This window comes from Salvia hispanica, chromosome 4 (assembly GCF_023119035.1).
Source record: "Salvia hispanica cultivar TCC Black 2014 chromosome 4, UniMelb_Shisp_WGS_1.0, whole genome shotgun sequence".
Lineage (NCBI taxonomy): Eukaryota > Viridiplantae > Streptophyta > Magnoliopsida > Lamiales > Lamiaceae > Salvia > Salvia hispanica.
The window spans coordinates 56206953-56224711 of NC_062968.1; the positions used below are offsets into that span (position 1 = coordinate 56206953).

General features: G+C 38.8%; 3 protein-coding genes across 3 annotated transcripts; 2 read left to right on the forward strand and 1 right to left on the reverse strand.

Moving 5' to 3' along the window:
• Nucleotides 1–1119: 1119 nt before the first annotated feature.
• On the forward strand, nucleotides 1120–3669 carry LOC125221478 (putative late blight resistance protein homolog R1A-10). The gene has a single exon (XM_048123598.1). It carries the CDS (start codon nucleotides 1120–1122, stop codon nucleotides 3667–3669), a length of 2550 nt encoding a protein of 849 aa, XP_047979555.1.
• Nucleotides 3670–9614: 5945 nt separating this feature from the next.
• LOC125221479 (cellulose synthase-like protein D1) lies at nucleotides 9615–14661 on the forward strand. The gene is made up of 6 exons (XM_048123599.1): nucleotides 9615–10156; nucleotides 10906–11335; nucleotides 11415–11798; nucleotides 11952–12327; nucleotides 12729–13116; nucleotides 13610–14661. The coding sequence occupies exons 1-6, from the start codon at nucleotides 9615–9617 to the stop codon at nucleotides 14565–14567; spliced, it is 3078 nt and encodes a 1025-aa protein (XP_047979556.1). The 3' UTR covers nucleotides 14568–14661.
• A 1140-nt stretch (nucleotides 14662–15801) lies between these two features.
• LOC125217578 (putative vesicle-associated membrane protein 726) lies at nucleotides 15802–17669 on the reverse strand. The gene is made up of 5 exons (XM_048119096.1): nucleotides 17477–17669; nucleotides 16530–16671; nucleotides 16339–16459; nucleotides 16204–16266; nucleotides 15802–16100 (listed from the first exon to the last, which is right to left on the reverse strand). The coding sequence occupies exons 1-5, from the start codon at nucleotides 17664–17666 to the stop codon at nucleotides 15957–15959; spliced, it is 660 nt and encodes a 219-aa protein (XP_047975053.1). The 5' UTR covers nucleotides 17667–17669; the 3' UTR covers nucleotides 15802–15956.
• Between the last annotated feature and the right edge of the window lie 90 nt (nucleotides 17670–17759).

The window sequence follows — 17759 nt, forward strand, 5'->3', positions numbered from 1 at the left end:
TGGCGTCGGAATATAGAGATGGAGGGAGGGAACTTGAAATTTGATTTTCAGAGAGCGTCGGCTTGGTGGAAGAGCCAGGAGTGTTGGAATTGAGGTCATTTTGCTTAAAGTCGGAGTCTTGGCCAGTGGAGATGGTCGAGCTCATCAATGGAGGATTCGGCTTTCTTGATAAGCCAATTGAAGACCCGCTCCCTCCTCGGCGTTGACCGCGCCTCTACTGGTCCTATGTTTAGGACCAAAATAGTACTCCCTCCGTTTCGCCATAGTTGAGGCGAAATTTTCGGCACGGAGTTTTAGAAATTAATATTGAGTGTGTTAAATAAATAGATAAAAAAGTAAGAGAGAGGAAAAGGTAGAGAGCATAAAGTATAAAGTGAATAAAGTAGAAAGAATAAAGTAAGAGAGAAAAGTAAGAAAGAAAAAAAAGTTACCATATATAGAAATGATCCAACTATGAAGAAACTTCCCGAAATGGAAAAATAACTCAACTACGAAGAAACGAAGGGAGTAGTACTTTACTATATAATTTATGATGAAAAAGTTTTCAAGAATAGAAATTGACTAATAATTAGTGACGAACTAAAATGGCAAAAAATAGACTATTTTTTGAGAAGGATGAAGTACATTCGTGGTGGAATTTCAAAAACTTAAAAAGATTCCAGTCGAACTTCCGATGTATGATTGGAGGGAAAAAGTCTTAACAAATAAATTGAGCATCATCGCCATCTGGTCGCCCGCACGGTCCGCAAACGAGGTGTGGGGGAGGATGCTTCATTAAGTGTTTTTTGGCACATTCCGCGCCGGGGTGCGTGACCCGAGGGAGTACGCCTTTCATGGAAGGAGTTTCAGAAAAGTGTTGGGTGAATCACAAATGATAATATTAGAATTAAATTGATATTATAAAATGTTAGGTGAATCATTTTCAAACATTATCATGCTCGCATATCAATAGTTGGACTAGTAATTAAAGTAACTATAACCTATAATAAATTAGTGTGTGTATCCGACAACTAGAGCATCTTTTGTAGATTTTAAGAATGCTGCACATGCGTTCTTCATCCAACATAAGATTGGTTGTCTTAGAAATAGTATTATCCTATTTTCATTCACTTGTTAATCATGGCTGCTTATGGAGCTCTGGTTTCTCTTATGCATATCATAGATACCCTCGAGAAACATCCTTCCCATCCCATTTCTATCGACGAAAAACAAGTTCAATCCCTCACTCAAAACATTGCCTTCTTGCAGGAGTTTCTTGATGGCTATATTTCCCCTTTTGCTGATAGCAACGAAGCTGATCCATTGGAGCGTCGCATTGCTGATGCAGTTTACGCGGCTGAGGATGTTATCGAATCCCATATTGTGGATCAAATTCACAGTGGATCCACAATCGTTGCAGATCATGACTTCTATCACAATCTACAGAAAGTGATTGAAGAAATGGATCTGATCAACAAAGAGGTGAAGAGCATTGCAGTTGAAGCTCAGACCAAGCAGAAGCCCGTAGCTGCCTTGTCGGCGTCTTCTCCCTCTGTGAAAGAAAGCGTGATCGTGGGCTCTGACGAAGTATTTCTTGACGTTTTGGATAAGCTCACCAGTGATCAACTCAACCGCCAGATCATCCCCATCACGGGGATGGGTGGCATTGGTAAGACCACTCTAGCCATGAATCTATTTGAGAATGCACTTGTTAAGGAGCGTTTTGATATTCGTGCTTGGACTACAATCTCTCAAACTTATAATGTTAGAGAAACACTTAGAGAAGTTCTTTTTCGAACAAGTGGAGGAGATTCATGTAGTGATCTGAGTGTGAATAAGTTGGGAGAAAAATTACACAAGTTTATGTTTGGTAGGAGGTATCTTGTAATAATGGATGATATGTGGAGTATAGAGGTGTGGGAGAAGATAAAATTTTTCTTTCCTGATAACCAAAATGGGAGTCGAATAATCGTAACAACTAGGCTGTCTGACTTGAGTTCTCAGTTGAACGAGTCTTGTACATTTGCCATGAAATTTCTAGATGAGGCTAGTAGTTGGGATTTATTTTGTAAGACCGTTTTTGGGAAAGAAAGTTGTCCAATTGAGTTGGAGAATATTGGAAAGAATATTGTAGCAAATTGTAAAGGACTTCCTTTATCAATTGCTACAATAGGAGGTCTTTTGGCAAAATCTGAGCGGACAAAAGAATATTGGAAGCATATAGAGCAAAATTTGAATTCAATTGTTATTAACAGTAACGATGGATTTTGCTCGAAAATATTGAGGATGAGCTACATCTATCTGCCGAACTATTTAAAGCCATGTTTTCTATATATGGGTGTTCTCGATGAAGATTGCCGCATCCGTGTGTCGATACTTAAGAAGTTATGGGTTTCTGAAGGATTTTTAAAACCAAGGAGTGGAAAATGTTTGGAAACACTTGCGCAAGAGTATTTTAAGGAATTGGTTGATAGAAATCTCGTTTTAGTTGATGAACTGGGGTCTACTGGAAACGTTAAGTATTGTAAAATTCATGATTTGTTGAGAGATTTGTGTTTGAAAGAAGCTGAAAAGGAAAGATTTTACCATGTCATAAGAGATGATCCTCCGGCCAGTATTAGCAAACGTCGAGTCGTTTTTAAGACTGCAGGGTTGTTAGGATATTCGTCACATACTCGTTCCATAATATGTGACTGTGACAGAACACGAAGTGATGACGACAAAGTTCTGCTGTCTCCCGATCTTAGATTGTTGAGGACATTCAGGGCATGGGGTGTTGGGGAGTATCATCCTAAGAGGAATGTGTATTTCCTAGAAAATGTGTTTGAATTGGTGAACTCACGGTACCTTGCTATCACTGTTCATGAGGAGTCCAAATTCTCTAGCTCAATTGAGATCCTTTGGAATCTACAGATATTGATTATTCATTCATCTTTTTGGATCGATCCTCGTGTACCAAATGAAATTTGGAAACTGCATCAACTTCGGCATCTTGAATTTGACACTCCGGAATTGATTCTCCCAAATCCTCCTAGTGACGTTGTCGTTATGGAGAATCTGCAAACCCTCATAGGAGTTTATGATTTGTTATTGAACGAGGAGGTGGTTAAAAGAATTCCGAATGTGAAGAAATTGCGTTTAGCATACTTTTCCGATCAAATGGAGGGAGAAGACTGTCTAAGCTATCTTCAATGCTTCAGTAAATTGGAAAGCTTATGCTGCTGCACCTTAGGTCAGACTGTTGACCTTTTGCTGAGGATTAATTTGCCCAACTCTATCAGGAAGTTGGTTGTTCTAGACGTTTTTAGCACGGAGTTTGAAGACATATTGCCTAAAATCGGTTCGTTACCTCTTCTTGAGAAGCTCGAGTTGCTAAATGGTGTCTTCGGCAAGTGGGAAACAGTTGAAGGCCAGTTCCAGAAGCTCAAGTTTCTTAAGTTGTCGGATTGTTCAAGTCTCGTAAATTGGATTGTGTCGGACAGCTCCCACTTTCCACTTCTCGAGAAGCTTAGTCTCGAAAATTTATCCGTACTCGAGGAGATCCCATCTGAGGTTGGAGAAATAGCAACGCTGAAATCGATTTCATTGTATGAATGCAGTGAAGCAGCAGTGGCGTCAGCGAAAAAGATAGTAGAAGAACGCGAGGATATATATGGAGAGCAATTACAGCTTCGTGTGGGTCTTTGGTAACCATTGGAGTGCAAAAGAGGATTTACAATATTGTTAAATTCTCTAAATTCTTTCCCACATCGACTTGGTGATGATCCAATCTAATCTATATAAGTGTGGATAACCCTCCCCCTTATGAGGCCTTTTAAGAGGTGAGTGGCCCATTTCTAATACATATGAGCTCATATTTCTGTCAGTGTTGTTTGCTTGCTCTCATTGTGGAGCTGAGTGAGGCCGGAGCCTAGGGACGACGGAGAAGAGGGAGAATAGCCGGAGATTGGTGGAGGGAATCGACGGCAGCGGAGGGAGATTCTTCCATGGCTATAAACAAATGTTTATTTGTATTTAATTTTTTGTTGTCTTAGTGATGTTAGTGATATGATTTTGAATTTATTTTATAAACGAAACTTTGTTAGAGAATTTATTTTTTGTGTTCATGATTTTTAGAAGATAAAATTTTCTATTTTTAACAGATGATATAGTTTTGCAAAAAAATTTAAAAAAATAAATCAATTACTTTATAATTTTATCAAAGTAAAGAAAAATAGGATTCTTTTTTGGTTTGGTGTGATATTAAACTTAAACCTCTTATCACTAGATTATTTTCTGTGGCAAGTTGTAGGTTAAAGATCTAAAAAGTATTGCCAATCATTTTCCATGGAACCACAAATAAAATTGAATTTGCCTATTTGAAATATAGGAAGTTGATTACGTAGTGTACACATTTTTATTAATGTACTACTACATTTTTTGTAAGTTTTACAAATATACGGCATGAGTGTGAATGTATTAGTGATATTACTTTTTTCTATAACAAATATGTCCATTCCGAGAAGATGATATCTCAATGTCCATCGCTAACATTTTTGATTACGTGCATACTCCAAATAAATCATAATTAGTAATTACCCCGTTCCAACTAAGTTGAGTCGTATTCATTTTTGGAATGTCCCAACAAAATTGAGTCATTTCCTTTTTAACTTAGGTAAATTGCCTAAAAAGTCATAAACTTTGGGAAAAGTTTGATTTTCCTCCCAAACTATAAAAGTTGAGCCGAAAGTCACGAACTTTATCGGATCGTGCAAATTTCCCAAACTATCCGACCTGGCGACATATTTCCGTTAAAAACTTATCCCACGTGGCATGTCGGAGGCGTGACTTGGCAAAATTTCTGAACTCAGGTCATATAACCTCTTTTTGGCTGATTTCGAAAGCGCAACCCCAATTCAATCGACGGAAAACGTAATCGACAAGAGTGAAATCGTCGACAAAATTTCTTAATCTCCGTGCCCAAAAGTTTTGACTCAACTTAGTTCGAACATAATTTCTTAATCTTCGTGCACAAAAGTTTTGACTCAACTTAGTTGGAACGAAGAGAGTACTAATTTATAATCCATAATTATAAACCCAAAACACATAAGTAACATAATTGTCTAACCTATATAAGCATTCAAAACTCAAAATTATAGTGCACATATAATCGACATCGAAGTTAATTTATAGCGCCTATGTCACTTTGAAAGAAATGAAATATATATATGCATCATTTTATTATAAAAGGTAAGTCAACTCATATCAAATAGCTATCTTTTATCCAAATATATGTCAATCATATAATTACTAGTCATCTAATGAAATCAAATAATTTTATTACAGTTAAATAATTATTAAAATTTTAAGTAATAAAAACGATTACATTTATATATATATATAGAGGTGTATTCATATATTTTTCCTATTTTATATGTTTTTTCCTTTTTAATCTCAACCATTCATTCTTAATATCTAATGGCTGAAATTAAGGCCTGATTATACATTTTTTAATCATTAAAAATATGGAAAAGGGCTTTTTAGGGAATGACAATATTGGTGGTTATGGAAAGTCCATAATTTTCTCCTCACCAAATATTGCATCGGTTTTTTTCTTCTTCTCCCAGATTTTTTTTTCTCTTTCATCGTTCTTTCTTCTCTTTCATCTTTCAACGTTAGTTCTTCGGTAAAAATCCGGTGGTAAAATCGTGCATTATAAATTAATTTTTTTACATTATTTGTTTAGTTATATGCATTTTAGTGTGCACAATGTATAACATTAATTTGTTCTATGGTTTTTTATACATTATTCCCTGTATATTGTACATTATTAGGCAATAATTTATAATTATTAAGTTATCTGAAGCAATTACCAATTTTGTGAAGCAAACATTTTGTACCTACATATCCAAAACTTTCTAAAAACACCTAGTTCAGGAGTATCCAAAATATTTAGTACCAAGAAATCCAAAACATTCTAAGATATCCAAAGCATTCGAACCCACAAATTCAATGTCCATCGTGCATTCCCTGTATAGGTGGTCAACCTTTTTTCCTAGTGCCTTCCTCTTTTCCCCATCTTCATTAGATGTACTAGCCTCTACTGTCTGTTGTTCCCTAAGTCTCTCCCTAAATTTGTGGGCAATTGCTAGAGGCAGAACATCGTCCACAGCCTCATCTATAGCCAATCTTGGATGTTTGGTCGCTGCAAAAATGAATAAGTAAACAATTTACATTAATGCATAATAATAACTGACTAATAAACATAGCGGACTTTATAATAATGTTAATGACCAGTACAATAATGCAGAAAATGCTCTACAAAATCTCAAAAATACGTTTACAACTTCTACAAACATTAAATTAGCTATGGAATACAGTTGTAATGCCAAAAAACATCAAAAGAATGCACCAAGACTATTAAATAATGCATGAAACTTTTTTCTAGCAGCAATAAAGAACAATAATGATGAAATCCAAACAAATAATTCAAATTATGTATTGAATAATGCTTAAAGATTTGCAACCAACATCAATAATGTTGGTATCCAACCGAATAATGCAGATAAATATCTAATTAATGCAGAAACCACACCAAATTAGTCTGCAGACCCAACAAAATTAACACCTTAGTTTCGGAGTCGTGGATTAAAAACAAGATCACCAATTTCATGTCGATTTCATCCCCAAAACTTACTGTCAGAACACATACCACTAACAAATCAACAATAAACTTCCAATTTTGCATAACCCAACATCTAATACTCACAATTTCACATTTTATCTAAGAAATCGCGCTAAAAATTGGAACTTTTTAAGCGTACCGTGGATGGAACACCGATATGAACAGTGGACCGAGGGCGCGCACGAACTGCAGCGGGATCTTCAACACTCGGAATCGTCGCCGGTCGAACCTTTTCACGGTGTCAATCGAAGTCGCGGAAGTCCTAGGGTTTTCAAAGGCGGCGGCTAGGGTTTGACGGATGTTGAAGAGGAGAGGAAGTTTTTTGATCGTGGTGTGATGGATGGAATGACAAAGGAGCGAGAAGGTGAAAGGTCTATCAAATTGCTGCTTAATTATCGGACCTTCCGTTTCCAGACAGTTTATGTTTACTATTATACCCTGGTAATGCACGAAATTAGACCAATAATGCAGGACGGGATTAAATTCGATTTTTTAATCTGGACCCTCCACTGCTTTCATCCAATGGATGATATTTAAAAGGAAATAGTATCTAAAGGGGTGAAAGTAGTTTAATGCTCCCATATATATATATATATATATATATATATATATATGGATCGGACTATATTGGTGGTATGATGTTATTTTAACTATGGTGGCACCCTAGTGCACCCCTATATATATATATTTAATTTCTTAGGGTTATAATCCAACGAAAATAGTAATTAATATTTTGACACTCCCTACTTTATTCTCTTTCCCTTTTTACTCTTTTTTTTCTCTCTCCTACTTTAATCTATTTATTCTCGTACCACTTAATCTTTAAACACTAATTTCTTAATCCCCGTACTAACAAGAAGACACAAGTTGTATATGGAATTCCTGTAAATTATGAGGGAATGAAAAATTGAAATAATATTTAATAGATTATGCTTATAAATAAGAATAGAAATGTTTTTATTATATTTACAATTGATTAATCATTTATTTAAAACTAAATAATCAATTTGGAAATTTATGTACATTGCCTAAACAAAAATGACTTTGAATTTTTTTCAGTTCCAAAATTAAAACTAATCATTTACTGATAAATGCCTTAACAATTTGAAACATAAATGCGTTGCTAAAATCAAGCCATCCAAATAAACATAACTATATATTTAAATAAAAATAAAAAATAATCTAAAATTACTATTTTAAACCCATTATGGCATTGTCATAATGTCAAAAAATCATTTCCCTTTTATGTACTCCCTCCGTCCCCAAATACTTGACACAGTTTGTCATTTCGGTCCGTTCCCGAATACTTGACACAGTTCACTTTTTCCATTTTTGGTAGTGGACCTCATATTCCACTAACTCATTCCTACTCACATTTATTATAAAACTAATACTTTAAAACTATGACCCACATCCCACCAACTTTTTCAACACAATTTCCATTACATTTCTTAAAATTCGTGTCGGGTCAAACCGTGTCAAGTATTCGGGGACGGAGGGAGTATTACTCTGTTCGAAAATATAATTTTAAGTTTTAACTCATATACATATACACCCTCTTTAGTTTTTCACTAACTAATTCACCATTTTATTACTAAAATAACCGAGAAGCTTATTGTGTAATATTTTTTCCCCATTAATTTTAATATTTATGAAATGTTGAATATATTTTGGTCAAAGTGACTTAAATCAGAATCCGTAAAGAAATTTAAAGGTTACTCGATGCGAAAAACATTTAAATTCCATGTATAAATTCTATTTAAAGAAACGTTACTACCTACACACACTATAGTATTATTATTAGCACATTTCTATGACTATATATATGAGCCCCCAAACCCTTGAAATCTCATGCACCAAAATGTCTAAAATCATGAGCTTCAAAATCCTCTTCTTGATCACTCTATCACATCTTCTTCTCCAAACATCGGCCCGCAATTGCTTTCCTACCCGAGGACTCTCCGCCACTGGAGTTTCATTGTGCATCTGGAAACGATGATCTCGGAAATCATAAGCTTACATCTTACGCCACTGAATTCACGTGGTCGTTTTGCGAGAACATCGCATACAACACTTTGTTCTTCTGTACCCTGCATTGGGGTACGAAGAAGAGGTCGTTTGACGTGTTTAAATCGTCGTACGTGGAGCGATAAGTGTTACACCGGTACCTGCGTTTGGGCAGCTAAAGAAGATGGCATCTATTCCTCTATATTGTAATTTGAAGGGTTTTGAAATTTAAACAATTATCAAAAATCTATTAATTATTACTCCCTCCGCCTTGAATATAGAGACTATTGGAATTACACATGTTTCAATAAAAAAATTGGTAAAGTGTGAAGAGAAAGAGAAAAGTAATTGAAATAATAAAAATAGAAAGTAGAGTAATTTTGTGGGACGAACTAAAATTAGACTAGTTTTTAAGGACAGTACGATGAGTATATATGATCAAATGGCAATTTTCAAATATTTGTATATGGGCGATCGTAATCATAAAATAGATATATGAAAGAAAAACAACAGTTTGCTGTACTTTTGATATCTTTTTCGTCCTTTAAAATCTCCTAGTCTGTTTTCATAAAATGTTAAATCGCTATTCATGTTTATTGTAATTTAATATAAACAGAGGTAATTTATGCTATTCATATGATGATTGTGATTGTGACAACTTAAAAAAATCTATTAATAATTCATCAAAAAAATCTTTCTATTTTCAATAGTCCATTTAAAAATTTAAAATTCTTTTGGAGCCGAATATAAATGTCCCTATCATTGTCCTATCCTATGAAAGAAAGGTTCACCTTAAAATTAGGTTCCAAGTCGACTCAACTCGTCCCCCTATTTTTAGCATTTCCATTTCTCACATCCATTTACCATCAAAATCCTACATTTTCTCATTCTTTTTCTCAAACAATGCAACTCTTCTAGCACACACACACGCACAAAAAATTAAAAAAAATTCACACATCCTCAAATGGGAGGAGACACCGACCGGCCGAACTCCGCCGTGAAATTCGAGCGGCGCACGAGCAGCGGCCGCGTGACGAGCATGTCCAACGACGAGGAGCTCGACCTCTCCGACAGCCAGAGCGACTACAACAACAAGTACACGGTCGTGATGCCGCCCACCCCGGACAACATGCCCGGGGCGGCCTCCACCACCGACAAGCCCGACGGGCCCTCCTCGGGCCCGCAGCGGCGCGTCCGTCCCGGCGGCGAGGGGGAATCCTCCGGCGCCGGCGCCGTCGCCGGGAAGATGGAGCGGAGGGTTTCGTCGGCTTTCAAGGACAGCAACAACAACAAGTCGATGTTCCTGCGGAGCCAGACGCAGGATTTCGACCACAACCACTGGCTTTTCGAGACCAAGGGGAAATACGGGATCGGGAACGCTTACTGGGAGGAGGGCGAGTCGTTCGATAACGAGACGGGGATGAGCATACAGGATTTCATGGATAAGCCATGGAAGCCTCTCACTAGAAAGATCAATGTTCCGCCGGAGGTCATCAGCCCTTACCGGTCAGCGTTTCGTTTCGTTTCGTTTCATCTCGTGCTTTTGTCGTTTGCATCGTGCATCCAGATGCTGGAAAAATCATGAAGTTTGGTCAAATTCTAGTCAGTTTCGCAACTTTAAAAATCAGTCAGAAAAACCATGAAATTTGATATTGTTCGCAATTATTCCACGGAAAATGTTTTGTGAAATTGTATCCGAGATGACAATTGAGAAACCATACACAACTTCGTTTGGTTGAAGACATCAGCAATAATATATTACGCGTCAACCATCAGATTTGGAATTTGATCAAAAGAGTAAAGGTACATTTTGGTCCTAAACATATGACCAAAATACGAATTTGGTTCAAAACATTCACCTTTTGAAAACAGGTCCATAACAAATGAAAATGTCGTCAGAGTGGTCCTTTTTTTGACAATTATGTCAAAAAACTAACGGTCATGCCACTGTGCCATTAGCGTTGACAGTTAATTTTTTTACGGAACCGTAAAAAAAGACTACTTCAGCGACATTTTCATTTGTTATGGACCTATTTTTCAAAAAGTGAATATTTTGGACCAAATTCATATTTTAGTCATATGTTTAGGACAAAAATTGACCTTTACTCTAACCGAAATTCGTGATTTTTTCGTCAATTTTGTACGGAACAAATCAACTAGGAGTTTATAATGCAAGAACATCTTTCTACAAACATAATTAACAATGAGATATTTATATATTTGGTGCTAATGAGCATGTATGTTGTGATGCACAGTGTTCTGATCGTGATAAGGATGATAATACTGCTTCTCTTCCTCATATGGAGAATCGAAAACCCTAACTACGACGCTCTATGGCTATGGGCCATGTCCATTGTATGTGAGATATGGTTTGCATTTTCATGGCTGCTCGACATTCTCCCCAAATTCAACCCCATAAACCGCTCAGCAGACTTGACTGCACTCAAAGAGAAATTCGAGACGGCTAGTCCGGCCAATCCCGACGGCCGGTCCGATCTTCCCGGCCTCGACGTGTTCATATCCACTGCTGATCCGGAGAAGGAGCCTCCTCTCGTCACGGCCAACACCATTCTCTCGATTCTTGCTGTCGAGTACCCGGTCGAAAAGCTGTCGATCTACATCTCCGATGACGGTGGTGCCATTCTCAACTTTGAGGCCATGGCTGAGGCTGTCAAATTTGGAGAGGTAATTTTCAAATCTTTTTATACTATTGTATGAAACCCTAAAAAAATTGAGATTGTGATGAATGAAAGAAACCCTACAGTTGTGGGTTCCGTTCTGTCGGAAGCATAACATCGAGCCGAGGAATCCGGACAGCTACTTTAGTCAGAAGTCGGACCCGACGAAAGGGAAGAAGCGGCCCGATTTTGTCAAGGATCGTCGTTGGATCAAGCGGGAGTATGATGAGTTCAAGGTGCGGACCAACGGGCTGACCGACGTCATCAAGAAACGGTGTGACATGCACAACAAAGCCGAGACGAACAAGGAGAAGAGCCTCGTGAGAGAGAAAAACAACGGTATCATTCCACCCGACTACAAGACTGAAGTTCCTCAGGCCACCTGGATGGCTGACGGAACTCACTGGCCGGGGACGTGGTATAACAGTGCCCCCGACCACGCCAAGGGCGACCATGCCGGAATCTTGCAGGTTTTTTTTTCATTTAGGGTTTCAAACTTTGCAGTAATGTCACCACCTTTCAGTTTACTGCAAAATGGTGACATTATTGCAAAGTTTCAAAGTTTGAGGATTAATGAGTGGTAACTCTATGTTATGTATTTGAATACAAATTGGAAAATATAGATAATGAGCAAGGTGCCTCCAAGTGATCCTGTGATGGGGGAGGCGGACGAGAAGACGCTAGATTTCACAGGCATCGACACAAGGCTTCCAATGTTTGCTTATGTGTCGCGTGAGAAGAGGAAGTCGTACGACCACAACAAGAAGGCGGGAGCCATGAATGCTCTGGTTCGAGCTTCTGCAATCTTGTCGAATGGGCCATTTATCTTGAACTTGGATTGCGATCACTATGTGTACAACTGCATGGCGTTTAAGGAAGGGATGTGCTACATGATGGATCGCGGAGGTGATAGGATTTGCTACATACAGTTCCCGCAGAGGTTTGAGGGGATCGATCCTTCTGATCGATATGCTAATCACAACACTGTCTTCTTTGACGGTGAGAACTCTTTCATACTTTCCCGTTTTGCGCTTTTGCTTAAATTTTGTGCCCCACTGTGTTGGAGATATTCACATGTGAGTCATCTCACATCGAAAATATGAAGTAAAAAAAGATCAACTTCACTTGCACTAGGGTTTAGTGTTCTTCTCATCATGTATCAAGGCACAATGAATCAAATAGTACCTAATTTTCGCAAAACCAATGAAAAGGACTTTAACTAGCCCCGTAGAATCTAAAATTTCATCAACGTATTATCGATGGATTTTCATAAATTTTACCTCTTTCTGCACTTTGTTAGACCTGTTAACCTATTTGTACATGTGTTTGTTACATTTTCTACTTATGTCTAATTATTGTTGCAACCTAATCATCTCAAACAATTTTGACATGAACAAAAGGAAACATGAGAGCCCTGGATGGTCTCCAGGGCCCGGTCTATGTCGGAACTGGATGCATGTTCCGGCGCTATGCCCTCTATGGCTTCCTACCGCCGCGGGCAATTGAATATAAAGGCGTTTTTGGACACAAAAAGAGCCTAGCTAGGCCTGCACACCCTCCCTCCGGTGAGGAACAGCCGTTAACAGATCATCCAGACCTCAACCTTCCTAAAAAGTTCGGAAACTCAGCCATGTTCAATGAATCCATAGCTATTGCCGAGTTTCAAGGCCGGCCTCTCGCTGATCACTTCTCCATCAAGAACGGAAGGCCCCCCGGCGCCCTCATCGGCGCTCGCCCTGCCATCGACGCCCCCACTGCAGCCGAAGCCATCGCCGTCATTTCATGCTGGTAAGAATCCCATGTTTACATGACTTCTCATTTTCCCAAAATCATAGGCATGTTTGATTTATGTATTTGAGAATGAAGATGACTTCTTAACAAGACTTGTCAACAATACTATTTCCTATTAAAATTGGGGCGGACGCAGAAAAAATATCTAAATAGGCCATATTATTCTTTTTAGTTTCTTGAGACTATACTATTTTCCCTTTAAATTATTTTGACTCTTAATCGTCCACGTCGTCACATTAAACAGTCTGAATATGACTTCTTAACAAGACTTGTCAACAATAGCGGACACAGAATATTTCAAATGTCCACTATTGCTAGTCAAAATTGGGACGGACGCTGAAAAAATATCTAAATAAGCCATATTATTCCTTTTAGTTTCTTGAGACTATACTATTTTCCCTTTAAATTGTTTTGACTTTTAGTTGCCCACGTCGTCACATTAGACAGTTTGACACCAGGAAACCCTAATTTAATTTTTTTTTCGCCGCAGGTTCGAGGATAACACGGAGTGGGGAGACCGGATCGGGTGGATCTACGGGTCCGTCACGGAGGATGTCGTGACAGGATACCGGATGCACAACCGCGGCTGGCGCTCCGTCTACTGCATCACGAAGCGCGACGCCTTCCGGGGCACGGCCCCCATCAACCTCACCGACCGCCTCCACCAGGTCCTCCGCTGGGCCACGGGATCCGTCGAGATCTTCTTCTCCAGAAACAACGCGATCCTCGCGACCTCCCGCCTCAAGTTCCTCCAGCGCATCGCGTACCTCAATGTCGGGATCTACCCCTTCACCTCCATCTTCCTGGTGATCTACTGCTTCCTCCCGGCCCTGTGCCTCTTCAGCGGCCAGTTCATCGTCAAGTCCCTCGACATATCCTTCCTCTCGTACCTCCTCATCATCACCATCTGCCTCATCTTCATCTCCCTCCTCGAGGTCAAGTGGTCCGGGATCGCCCTCGAGGAGTGGTGGCGCAACGAGCAGTTCTGGGTGATCGGCGGCAGCAGCGCGCACCTCATCGCCGTCGTGCAGGGGCTGCTCAAGGTCATCGCGGGGATCGAGATATCCTTCACGCTGACCGCCAAGGCCGCGGCCGAGGACGAGGACGACGCGTACGCCGACCTCTACGTGGTGAAGTGGACGGGGCTGTTCATCGTGCCGCTCATCATCATCATCATAAACGTGATCGCGCTCGTGATCGGGTTCGCGAGGACGATCTACAGCGTGATCCCGGAGTGGAACAAGCTGTTTGGGGGCGCGTTTTTCAGCCTGTGGGTGCTCACGCATTACTACCCGTTCATGAAGGGTTTGATGGGGAGGAAAGGGAAGCTTCCGACCATTATATATGTCTGGTCGGGGCTCATCTCCATCACTGTCTCGTTGCTGTGGATCGTCATCAGCCCGCCTGAAGGGACTATGAACGCGGAATCCACGGATCTCAAGTTTTGATTTTGGAATAATGAAATTTGTAAAAACCCTAGTTTTTGTTGATTGTTTTTGTGCTTTGTTTTGGTTTCTCACTTGATTGATATTGTCAAGGAAATAGTATAGGTGTTGTATTTTGTTGTAAGTTCTCAAAATGTAATTAACTTTCCTTCCATTCGATAAGACTCTATTAGTGGTGCAATAAACAAGAAAATACTCACTGCGTCCACCATTTAAAGAGTCATTTTGACTCAACATGAGTTTTAAGAAATTACTCCCTCCGTCCCGGATAATTCAGGTCACTTTGATCGGGTACGGGTTTTAAGAATTGTAATAAAAAGTGGGTTGAAAAAGTTAGTGGAATGTGGGTCCTACCTTTATATATTAGTTTTATAATAAAATGTGAGTAGAAATGAGTTAGTGGAATATAGGGTCCACTACCAAAAATGGTAAAAGTGAAGTGGGACAAATTATGTGGGACGGACCGAAATGGAAAACTGGGACAAATTATCTAGGACGGGGGGAGTATTTAACTTTGTGAAGAAAAGTAAATGAAGAAAGTGAATGGAATGTGGGACACATTTAAAGTAGTAGTTGTATATTGGATTGTGAGTGTAAAAGTTGACGGAATGTGGGGTCTGCATACTAAAAGTGGATAAAGTAAATGGTTCTATAAATCGTGGACAAATCAAAATGGCAGGGTTTTCTAAATCTTGGACGAAGGGAGTAATGGTCAAGAAATAAACAAAGTCAAATTTACCTTATTATGGAACGTAGTTAATTAAAGCGAAATAATTCTTCTTTCTCTTTTATACTCCTGTAAATTTAATATCAATAAAATAGCCTATAATATACCCGTTTTAAAATATTCGGGCCCCTACAATTTGCATAAATTTAATATACGTACTCTCCTTTCATTTACGATTTAAAGTCTCAATTTGACTCGTGAATTTTAAGAATCGAGAAAGAGAAAAGATGAAAAATATTTGTATATTAGTTTTATAATGAAATGTATAGCTAATAGTAATATATAATTTGTGATCCATTTACTCAAAATAAAAATGTAAATGTGACTTTAAACATTAGACACCCGGAATGAGAAAATAAAACATTACTTATTACATATATGAAGGGAATATTGATCAATTTCACGTTTTGCCATAAATTAGTTATGTAGTACTCCATCACATTGCAATTAAAAAAATCAATAAAGTAGATGAAAAATAATCTTAAACAAAAACTAAAAAATACAGCAAGAAACTGTCTGGAAACAAGTATTCATCAGCAAAAAAAAGTGTCTGCAACTAATCACTTATATTTCATCTCTGAATCAGAGTAAACCTTAAGTTGAAGGCTAAGAAAAAAGGAACTTGTCTAAAAAAGATGCAGTGTATGCTGCATGCATGACTTGAATTAGCATTTGAAGCCGTGGCAGATCATAAGCCAGATGGTGAGAAATATAAGAAGCACGAGGCCGAGCACGATCAGCTTGATCTTCATATTCTCAAACCACATTCGCCTCTTCAGCGTGGTACCTTTCGCTTTGAAATCCTGCGCCTGAAACCCCAAACACACAGACAAGTCGTATTTAAAATAACAGCGAGAAATCATTTTCCGCCATTGAATCGCGAATGTCTGCAGTTAAACCTGTCGAACTAACCTGTGACCGGAGATCCTCAGTTTTGTCGACAAGCAGTTCAATCCTCTCCCCTCGGTCGAGAACCTAACGATGAATCAACACAATCATCAACATATGATCAAGATGAATGATGCTAGATCATAAGAACATCTTTACCTTTTCAATATTTTCAATCATAACACCTTTTACTTCTGTGACCTGAGACTGGACCTTGGCGAGTCGGCTCACTTCGTCAGGGTGATCGACACAATACTGCATATGCCCTTTCAGTTTGGGGCTGCAATACCGTAATGAGATGAAAGATAGTAGAAAGGATACGCTAAAATAAAGAAGCAACGCATACGTACCCAAACTCCTTGTCGAGGCTGTTTTGTCCTGCAGTGGTAGCTTTGCCGCCTCCATATCTTTTGTTGAAATCTTCCTTAACACGCTCGAGAAACGCAATGGGAAGTTGTCTGCCGGTAGATTCGACAGCGACAACACAATAGGCTACAAATGCAGCATGTAAAAGAAAGTTATACAGTCCATACACCAAGAATATCTAATGTGAACTCGGCACATTAATAGACCATGTATTAATAAGTAGGAGTAGCATAGATCAGAAATTCTTGGCTTTACATTTAAGACCCTTTTATCACTCTCACAACTTCAAATAATATGCTCCCCCCGTCCATAAAATGTTGTCCAGTTTTGCCATTTCAGTCCGTCCGTAAAATATTATCCACTTTGCTTTTTTCCATTTTTGGTAACACCCCACTTTTCACTAACTCGTTACTCTCACATTCTATTATTAAACTAATACTCCCTCCGTTTTCTAAAAATAGCAAGTGTTTCCATTTTGAGCCGCTCCTTTAAAAATAGAAACTTTAGAATCTTTCTATTTTAGGACATGGACCTCAGAATCCATTAACTCTAGTACTTTTTTTCTTCATATTTCTTTTCATCCATCTTACTTTACCAACTGTGCATTAAAACTCATGTCGTTTCAAATGTTTCTATTTATTTAATGCGGAGGGAGTATATAATGTGGAGCCTACACTCCACTAACTTTTTCCACTCACTCTTCTTCACATTTCTTAAAATCTGTGCCGAGTCAAACATGGATAACATTTTGCTGACAGAGGGAGTAGTACTATTTCATATGAAATGTGTCACGAATAATGGGACAGACGGAGTATATCTTAATCGACGTAGATCCTTATCGAATCAACAACACAATCACCATTCAATTTTTCAACAATATGAAGAACGTGATGAATGAGAAATCGAAATAATCAAGAGGAAAGGAGCGTACTGAATCCATTTTCGACGTTGTAATTGAAGGTATGGCCATCGCAGTTGTAAGTGAATTTGTTACTGGAAGAGGGGAGCTTCTGCAGACACTGGGAAGCGACGGTGGTGAAATTCCCCTTGAATTCAGTGTACTCAGCCAAAATGGTGGTGCCTCTAGCGACGAAGCTGTAGATCAATTGCTGCTGGCCCATGATTGATTAGGTCTGTAGATTGAAGCGCAGAGACGATGAGAAAAGGGGGAAATTGAGATGAGAGAAAGGGGGAGGAATGGTGAGGTGGCGATG

Bases quoted from the DNA above. Each gene is read 5' to 3' on its own strand.
- LOC125221478 (XM_048123598.1), top strand. From the start codon at position 1,120: ATGGCTGCTTATGGAGCTCTGGTTTCTCTTATGCATATCATAGATACC.
- LOC125221479 (XM_048123599.1), top strand. From the start codon at position 9,615: ATGGGAGGAGACACCGACCGGCCGAACTCCGCCGTGAAATTCGAGCGG. The intron at 10,157-10,905 runs GTCAGCGTTTCG...TGTGATGCACAG, and splicing joins GAGGTCATCAGCCCTTACCG to TGTTCTGATCGTGATAAGGA. The intron at 11,336-11,414 runs GTAATTTTCAAA...GAAACCCTACAG, and splicing joins AGGCTGTCAAATTTGGAGAG to TTGTGGGTTCCGTTCTGTCG.
- LOC125217578 (XM_048119096.1), bottom strand. From the start codon at position 17,666: ATGGGCCAGCAGCAATTGATCTACAGCTTCGTCGCTAGAGGCACCACC. The intron at 16,267-16,338 runs GTAAAGATGTTC...ATTCATCGTTAG, and splicing joins TGATTGAAAATATTGAAAAG to GTTCTCGACCGAGGGGAGAG. The intron at 16,101-16,203 runs GTTAGTTCGACA...TTGGGGTTTCAG, and splicing joins CTGAGGATCTCCGGTCACAG to GCGCAGGATTTCAAAGCGAA.